Here is a 10000-nt window from a genome sequence, read left to right as displayed (position 1 = left end):
GCCTTTATGATTCAGTATGAAGTATTATTCTGTGCACAAACATAAACTGTCATGTGTGGAGGTGTCAGCGGAGGGAAGTCTGTGTGAACAGTGAGCTGCTGTGTTCTGGGGTAAATATTTTCCTCTCTGCCCACTCACTGGACACAGGGAAATACAGCCAAGACAGGACATGGGAAATGGACAGAGGACACAAGAGCAGTGAGCCCCCGTTTCATGACGTTTCATGTGAGGACACCAGCATGAGACTTATTGCTGGCTGTCATGGCAACCGCATGGCAACACATGCTGCCAATTTCACACTCTAATTTGCAGTGATTTGATTGGCCAAAAATAGTTAGTGGGGGAAGATACAGACACACATCATCTCTCAAGATGCTCACACACACACACACTCACTCACACACATCCTTAGCTGCTTGCACTGTGTACTGAACGTGATCTACAGGACACTTGTTGCAGGAACAGTCGTCTCTCGAGCAACCTGCTTTATAAATGCCATAAAGACACTTACCTTTCATAAGATTTTCTTTTTTGAATAACAACAAAAAAACTTTTATTCGGCAAGGATGCATTAAGTTGGGCATATCAGAATGATTTCTGAAGGATCATGTGACACTGAAGACTGGAGTAATGATGCTGAAAATTCAGCTTTGATCACAGGAATAAATTACATTTCAACATATATTTGCATAGAAATCAGCTATTTTAAATTGTAATAATATTTCACAATATTACTGTATTTTTTATCATATAAATGCAAACTGGATGAGCAGAAGAAACTTAAAAACGTGAAAAAATACCAACCCCAAACTTCTGACCGGTAGTTTATTGAGATAAATTATAAAATTATGTGAGAATAGAATAGAATTTCGTGTCGACACACAAAAATGTTTCACCACAGACCGATCAGATTGTAACAGAATATAACAACATATTATCAACCTGCTGTTGATTTGAATTATTATTCTTGAGACTAAAAAAACTTTGTCCTCATCTTCATTTCCCAGACAGCAACATAATGTCGGCCCAGATCCGGCCCACATCTGATACATGTGGATTACACACGGACCAGATGCGGGCCGGATCTGGGCCGACATTATGTTGCTGTCAAAGCTAAAGAAGTAAAGTAAATTTTATTTATAGAGCACATCTAAATTCAGCTTATACTGACCAAAGTGCTGTACAAAGCAACCATAAAATACAATAAAACATAAAATGAAATTAACAAGGAAAACAATTACTAATCCATAATATAATAGTCGGGAAAGGCTAAGGAATAAAGATTGGTCTTGAGTCTAGATTTAAAAACAAAGAATGTTTTGGAATGAGCATGTAGATTTCATTTTATATACAGTTTATTAATTATTTGTTGGCCAAAAACAAAGGTTTGATAATTGCCTTACTAATTTTGCTGAAAAGTCTGTTATAGGCTTCAGTGTCTGATGACAGGAGGTCAGTGTTGGACTGCGTTACGCTGCTTCACTCTGCAGATGGCAGCACACGCGCGCTCATCTCGTCTCGTGTGTGTTGGATCTCTGCTGGTCTCCGTCAGTGTAAATCCCGTCTCTCCAGCCGGCCGACATGGCGACTGTGAGGACGCTCATATGCTGCACAGCAACCTGCATCTGAAGCGGCTCCGGCGGGCAGCTCCACGGCATCATCACCGCGTATTTGTGGGCAAACGCACGCTCGGACACAGTGGATTTATAATAGGGGTAAGCGTATGGATTGTTCTACTCATTCACAGTGCCCTGCGCTTGGAAGAGATTAAGGGGTAAATCTAGCCACAGATTTGAGCCTGAGAACTGCCGTGACATTGCTGAAGCTCCGTGCCGTTATATTTCCATTATGCGCTGAGGCGCGATCTGCTACAGTAGTCCATTCATGATGCCCAGTGCGTAAAGCATATATCTGGATTATATATTTCCACAAAGACCTTGAATAATAGCCTACGTCAATAGACCTGTCCTGCGCTTTGTTCAGCGCACACCGCTTTTACGCGTGCGACGCGACCACTACAAGCGCGCGTTATCGTTCTATTTTGACGCGCTGCTCATCTTCTTCATTTCTTCGTCAGGCATCTGTGCATTGCGTGTTATGAACTGTATTCGTTAAGCTATTTGTTTGAATAACGCATGGTCGTTAAATCAAAGCCAGCTCGTGATTTCTGAATAACAGTTGTAGCAAATCAATAACATTATTTCGCTATTTTAAAATAGACACTGTAAAGTCCATTTATAATTTCAGTTAAAAATAATTGCGTTACACCTGACTGGTCATAATGAACGCTAGGTGACGTCTAGCCTGGACGCGACGCGAGCAGTGCCCACAAGCGCGCTTTGGAAGAATAAAGCGCGTCACATTTTCATTCATTTTATACGAGGTTTTATGTTGAAAAGCCACGAGTGGATGTTTAATAGAAAATGGTCAGCCTTTTAATCATGGATTACATGGTTGTTATCAAAGGTAAACAAAGGTGATGATGAGGTCATGTGTCCCATTTAAAAGCCCATAGGAAGCTCGAGAGCCATTTCTCAGAGCGTTTTGATCATCTCTATTTTCTTAATCGTGGCTTTTTGCAAATTATAGTCTGCTTCTCGCTCTAGATGTTTTCAGCATGTGGCAGCTTCATCCCAGCCAAACAAAAGACACCCGTGTCTGAAGATGTGCTCAGATCATCACCATCGGAGCCGCTGGTTTTTCCAGGGCTTTATGGCATTACTGAATGAATGGAAATTTTAAACACTACTGGTAAGGTATTGGCTGTGTTTCTCCTGGTGGAGTTGGTTTTTGCAGTCTGGCACTGGTCTGATCTTTCACCCAGAGCAGATCCATGCTTTATTGCTTCTCCAGGAGCTGTTTTATTGATAATAGACTATAAAACTAAAGCACAAACTACAGATAAGGTTGTCAGATGTCTGTTTTTACTATGGACCTTGATTCATTAGAATTGTATTTATTTATTTTTTTGGGAGGGATATATGCACCAAACCAGAGAATATTGACTGTTTGGAAGGCTCTTTTGAAGATCACTTAGATAAACATTATTGCGATCGAGGAGAGCCAGTCACTCATCTGATCCACAGAGACCACTGTTTGTTATTTCATATTTTCCTCTGACTTCTCTCTAACTCTCTCAGCTGCTCACTTTCTCTCTTCCTGTCTCATTTCCTCCCCTCTTTTCCTCATGTTGACCCTTGGTTTAGAAGTGATGACATCAGTGCTCAGGCATGTGTGATAAACAGAGAACATGATGGGAACCGAGAGGGAGAGAGATGAGAGGTGGGATCTCTGTAAGAGGTTCATTGTTTGAGGAGAGCACTATAACATCAGGCCAGAGAGACATGTCAAGAACCATCAGTGTAAATACACTACCTCTTCATTTTCAAATTTCACCTTACATGGAGTGAGTAATAGAGATGTTTGTGAATGTAAAAGATCTGCAGAGTTTCAAAGATCAAAGTGCAGATAAATGGAGTTTTTGATTCAGTGATTCTGAACTGAAACGAGTCGTCAGTAATTCAGTCTCACTTCCTGCTGAACACATGTAGGTTTGAAACACATTTGGTCCATGTTGTTCATGTTGAGAAGACGCTGTTTTCTGCTTCTAAAGCAAATCCACTTTGATGAGATTGATACGGTAAAACTGTTATTGTTCGTATCACTGTGAATCAAGAGCTGAAATTCAGATATGATAATGAGAGTTTGGTTTCTGACCAATCACAACAGACTGGGTCAATCATAGCAGAGCTGCTATAAACTGCTTTAAACTCAAACTGTTTCAGACTGTGAGAAAAGAGCTGATGCTGCAATTGATATTATGAGAAAATTAAAGTGTTTTTTGACTTTGGATGCATGGAAACCTGCTGTAGGAGAGAAAAACAAAATTAGGAACCTTTAAAATAGCATAATAGAGGCACTTTAAGTTATTATTAATATCCTTTGGCCCCTACACTGCTGGCAAAACCTGAATCAAACACACACAGAGTTAGTACTCCTCACATTGTGGAAGTCGGTCTGTGATGTATGTGTGTGTGTTTGTGTGCAGGTTGAGTGAGGAAGACCATGGTGGAACAGGGCCAGATGTCATTGGCGGGGCAGAGGTTAGGGGCACCTGAGACTCTGGGCATCAGCACCCTGGAGCCCGGATACAAACCGCCTGCGATGCCACCCGGACGCCTGCTGCCCATCAGAGTCCTGCTGCTGGATGACTCGGAGGAGATATTCGACATATCGGTGAGTAACACACAATAAGACTCTGCTGTGTTCCAGTGTATGGACATGACTGTTCACATCAACCTGAATGTTGAGTCCGATGTTCGAATGTGATTTGTCTGTTCAGGCTGATGTGTAAATATTTGGATTTTGAGAGCATAGGGAGACTGACTTGATATGCCATATGCAGTGCTTCCCAAGTAACAAAAATATGTTATAAGAACATTTTGTTAACGTTGGCATTAAAGGTGCCGTAGAATTAAAAATTTAATTTATCTTGGCATAGTTGAATAACAAGAGTTCAGTACATGGAAATGACATACAGTGAGTCTCAAACTCCATTGTTTCCTCCTTCTTATATAAATCTCATTTGTTTAAAAGACCTCCGAAGAACAGGCAAATCTCAACATAACACTGACTGTTACGTAACAGTCGGGATCATTAATATGTATGACCCCAATATTTGCATATGGCAGCTCATGTTCAAGGCATTAGACAAGGGCAGCCAGTATTAACGTCTGGATCTGTGCACAGCTGAATCATCAGACTAGGTAAGCAAGAACAATAGTGAAAAATGGCAGATGGAGCGATAATAACTGACATGATCCATGATATCATGATATTTTTAGTGATATTTGTAAACTGTCTTTCTAAATGTTTTGTTAGCATGTTGCTAATGTACTGTTAAATGTGGTTAAAGTTACCATCGCTTCTTACTGTATTCATGGAGACAAGAGCCGTCACTATTTTCATTTTTAAACACTTGCAGTCTGTATAATTCATAAACACAACTTCATTCTTTATAAATCTCTCCAACAGTGTGTAATGTTAGCTTTAGCCACGGAGCACTATCAAACTCATGCAGAATCAAATGTAAACATCCAAATAAATACCGTACTTACGCGATTAGACATGCTGCATGACGAACACTTTGTAAAGATCCATTTTGAGGGTTATATTAGCTGTGTGAACTTTGTTTATGCTGTTTAAGGCAAGCGTGAGCTCGGGGGCGTGGAGCACGAGATTTAAAGGGGCCGTGCGCTGAATCGGTGCATATTTAATGATGCCCCAAAATAGGCAGTTAAAAAAATGAATAAAAAAAATCTATGGGGTATTTTGAGCTGAAACTTCACAGACACATTCAGGGGACACCTTAGACTTATATTACATCTTTTGAAAATGCGTTCTACGGCACCTTCAAGCTATGAAAATGTTATTTCTGAATGTTCTCTGTACATTTTATTAAATTGGAACATTTTGAACACTTTGAATGTTCTCTGAAACAAGTAGTGTTTAAAAAAGTGAAACAATCATCCAACGTTTCAGAAAAAAAAGTTCCATGAATGATGTATAAATATTGTTTCTGTGCTAATATTTTGCGAACATTATTAAACACCAGATAACTTTAAACTAACATTCTATTAACATTACTGGAAGAATGTTTGTTCATAACTTTGAGAGAACCTTGCCACAACATTCTGAGAACGTTAGTTGGGGTCATGGGAGAGGGTGTTCCCTGCAGAGCTCTTTTTTTATTGTGATTTGCTCACTGTGACTCTGATTGGTGGAAGCTGTTCTCGGCGGGTACACGAGCACTGAACGGCTGCTGACGGCCTGGAGCTCGCATCTTTGAAAACGTAAATAGTAAAATAGGTGCTATGATTAAATATGAGTCACATATTTCAGGTCTAAAAGACTACATTCTCACCTAAAAATCTCTTAAAACTACAGTTTGTGGTACAACAAGTGTAGTATTTGTAAAAATTACAATAGTTTTGCTCAGCTTAATGTATAAATGCGAATATTTTTAAAATAAGTTATATTGTAAGTATGTACAGTGTAGAATATAGTATTCTTGTGATAGAATATGATTGTGATTATTAATAGATTTTGTAGAACTTGTTTTATTGGCTGTAGGCGTGAGTGAGACTTTGATTGGTGAAGGAATGTGAGTGTTTCATGAAGGTGTTTAGTTATTCTGTGGATAAATATAGAGCATCCCTGTGCTAACCCAAATCTAAAATTATATGTAATTTTTCTCTTGTAAGTGTGAAACCACAGAGAGCTGAGAGGTATTTTATTGTCTTTAGGTTTGTTTGGCTGCACTTCAGCTGCTCTGAAGTGATTGAGTTCAGTAAACACACACACACACACACACACACACACACATTGCCATGGTGTTGCTATGGAATTGCTCATGTTTTTAGCCCTTTGCCATGCGCTGGGTGGTTGATAAATTGCCCAAATCAGATGATCCCACCAACAAGTCTCTAGATATAACTATACGACTCAGGTCCTTCCTTCTGTGTAAGTTATTGTTTTGTCTATTTAATAGTAACAATTGCCATATGCAGTCTTGTGAATGTCATCCATCTTATTTTCGAGGGAAGAGGGGGCACAATTTGATTTCAGTCACTGCTCCGGTGAGAACACAGCATGAAGTATCACCCTCGACTGAAGTTTGTGCTCATTATTGGCCTCATACGCTGTGTTTATTTTAGAGCTCAAGCTGTCTGTCTGTGTGGAGATGATAAAGTCCTTCAAGAGGATGTTCTTCCATCCTCCTCATTGACTCAATCAATATGTCATTTAGTGATGTAATGATGAGCTGAATAAAATAAACACTGGTTTGAGTCATAATCACTGTGACTGTGTCTGAAATCGCCCCCCTATACCCTTAAATAGGGCACTATTTGAGGGGACAGCCATTTGTAGTGGTGGACGAAACCATAGTTGACATTATCGAGCGTACTCATTCAATCCCACAATGCACCGCAATAACGACTGTACAACAGCTTAAGAACACCCATAATGCACTGTGAGAGTTGCACGTCAAATTAATTCCCACGTCTCGCCAGAAGATGGCGCTCACAGCTGAATCATCCATCCAAATTTTTCCATACCGCTGGTCCGATGTGGCTACAGCGTAATATCATACAGGTATGAATTCCTTCTTAATTGATTATTAAATTGTTTAATTAAGGTTTATATATGACATAGTTTAAGATAAATCTTTTCATTACTACTGGAGCTGCCAGTTTGCTAAGTTTAAGTTTATTAAAGGGGTGGTTCATTGCGATTTCACTTTTTTTTAACTTTAGTTAGTGAGTAATGTTGCTGCTTGAGCATAAACAGTGGTTCTGCTTGAGCCTCTTCATCATTACTGCTATCTGGGTCTGATTCCGGCTCAAATTGATACAGCAAAATACACGCCATTATTTACATTTCCACCGAAGCAAAGACTGGACTTTGACCGAAGCACATGCAATGTTTGCCCGTAATGGTAAGGGGCGACAAAGTGAATCGTGACAACATGTTCTGGACAGCGAATCACAATATACAGGGCCAGCTAACCAATCTGAGCCCATTACGTATTTCTGAGGGAGGGGCTTCAGAGAACCAGGAAGTCAAACTGGTTGTTCAAAATACAATGGAGACAGCGGTATAGAATAACGGTAAAATATATGAAAATATGGCTTTTTTTTTTATTAAGCATTAAGACGTTAAACTGCGCCCCATAAACACAGTCAAGCCCAGAAAAAAAAAAAAAACAGTGAACCACCTCTTTAAACATCAAGCACAAACTATGCAAAAGAGGCACTTAGCGTCACTCGTTTCCATTCACTCCCTTAAGTGGACTATATTAGTGGAGTAATGTAGGGAATAGTGAATGAGGGTATAGGGGGTGATTTTGAACACATCCTGTGACACATCATACTGCTGTGTGACCTCTCTCTTTCTCTCTTTTTTTGTTTCTCTCCTTCTTTCTCACTGTAACTGTATTTTGTATGGAGCTCCACACTTGACATGCCGGGGGAAAAAACAATAATTTGTTCCTAAAGTTGTTGTTAAATTTGGCATGAAAGCTGCGCTAGTTTTTTGTTCCCTATTGGGACTTATATCTGAGGCTGCGTCTGGAAACTTACGCAGCTGACTTGTTTCCTCATTGCCCTATCAGGCAATGACTTTGTAGGCAGTGTTTGCACATGAAGGTACCTCACAAAACTGATTTTGGACAGACTTCTGGGGCAGCGTAACGGTTTAATGATCTACAACAAAATAGCATGAGCTTTGGTGATAGCTAAACAAATATTTAATTACTACAGTAGTAATTTCTCACTAGAAATTACATCAAAAGTGGAAAATGCTTTCAGACGCATCTTTATTTTTCTAGTGCAACTGTCACCGAATGGAACGCACAGGATTGTGGGATAACAGAGGCAGCGATGAAAAGTGTTGCTTGCATTTTCCCCGAGATGAAGTCAGAACTGGAGTTTGACTACCAACACTGTAACATTGGACTGTAACATTTTTTAATTTGTAACAACATGCGATGAGTTTAACGACCCTGGCAATGTGGATCAGAGTTTTTATCTGGACCAGAGCGAGTGTGTTTTTATGGAAATATTTCATATATTCTCCTTCTCCAAACATCAGCCTGCACTGTGTATGCACATATATTTCATCATGCCTTCTTCAGATGAAATATATGCTCAAATAAAGCCACTGATATAGCATATCATATGAACGTATGAACGAAGGACACTATGGATTATTCTGATACAAGAACAAATGTAGGGTGGGGATTGATTTTGTCTGTGGGGAATTGATTGGATGGTTGTGGTTTGCTATTGGTGGATCTCATGTGAGTGACAGGTTGCCCCGCCCTCGTCATCAGAGAAGAGAAAAGATGTCACCGCAAGAGGGAGAGGAAGTTATTCTGATTCAAAATTATGAGGAACATGAATTTAAAATAAAATAATGTGCATGGATAAATCAATGCTTTAACTAATACAAGTTCTTAATTCATGGCTATAGTGTCTCTTTTTCTTCTGCATGTCATGTGCAGGGCTTCATAATTGTGTCTATTTCTGCTCATCTTTAATCTTTACCTCAGCATTGAAAAAGTACTGATAAATCAGGTTACCGACACACACACACACACACACACACACACACACACACACACACACACACACACACACACACACACACACACACACACACACACACACACACACACACACACTTCCAGTGTCTTTTCATACTGACCTTTATCCTGCTGGTGGGGAGCTACAGATATTAGACATAAAAATAGGACACCTTGCCAACAAACGAACACATCCCTTTTCACACACTCGCACATATGTGGCAGAAAAGCTGAAATGAGCTGCTGTCAGAAACTATTAGGGAGAAAGAAGAGATATAATATACTAAATTATATAGATGTGTTATTCATATACACACACATATCTGTGACCTCAGGATGGCATCTGTGCATGTGTGGGTGTATAATGGAGTTTTCTGTGTTTGTGAGCGTGTGCAGAAAGTTCCCACTGTTGTCCTCATATTCACATCTGTTTCTGACATTCACGCTGGATGAGCTCTGCATTCAGACACATTACCAGGGTCATTCCAGGAAACAGATGCAGTCCTCCAGTGTTATAAATTGATTTCAATTTTCATTGAATTTCTGTAAGATTTCAAAGAAAAACAAGAATCTGTTAAATGATTGCCATGTGTTATCTCAAGCCAAATTAATACACTACCTTTCAAAAGTTTGGGGTCGGTAAGGTTTCTTTAGGCAACATTTCTTTGATCAAAAATACAGTAAAAGCATTCATTTTGTGAAATATTATTACTATATAAAATAGCGGTTTTCTATGTGAATATATTGTAAAATGTATGATTGTTAGAGGTGCTTTTATTAATGAAGTAATGAACAGATTGTGAAAAGTAATGAAATGGTTCTCAAACACTTCTAAAAATCATGTTTGGCAATTTT

General features: G+C 39.4%; 1 protein-coding gene across 1 annotated transcript in view; it reads left to right on the top strand.

Moving 5' to 3' along the window:
* Positions 1–1580: 1580 nt before the first annotated feature.
* Positions 1581–10000, top strand: part of LOC137035766 (FERM, ARHGEF and pleckstrin domain-containing protein 1) — a 44826-nt gene continuing 36406 nt past the window's right edge. Inside the window, exons 1-2 of the mRNA XM_067409391.1 lie at positions 1581–1715; positions 4049–4236. Of these exons, the coding sequence (XP_067265492.1) occupies positions 4066–4236 (171 nt within the window). The 5' untranslated portion in view covers positions 1581–1715; positions 4049–4065. The remainder of the gene's footprint in view (positions 1716–4048; positions 4237–10000) is intronic.

Source organism: Chanodichthys erythropterus, chromosome 14 (assembly GCF_024489055.1).
Source record: "Chanodichthys erythropterus isolate Z2021 chromosome 14, ASM2448905v1, whole genome shotgun sequence".
Taxonomy (NCBI): Eukaryota; Metazoa; Chordata; class Actinopteri; order Cypriniformes; family Xenocyprididae; genus Chanodichthys; species Chanodichthys erythropterus.
Note: the sequence above shows the minus strand (reverse complement) of the source record. Positions and strands in the feature narration are given on the sequence as shown.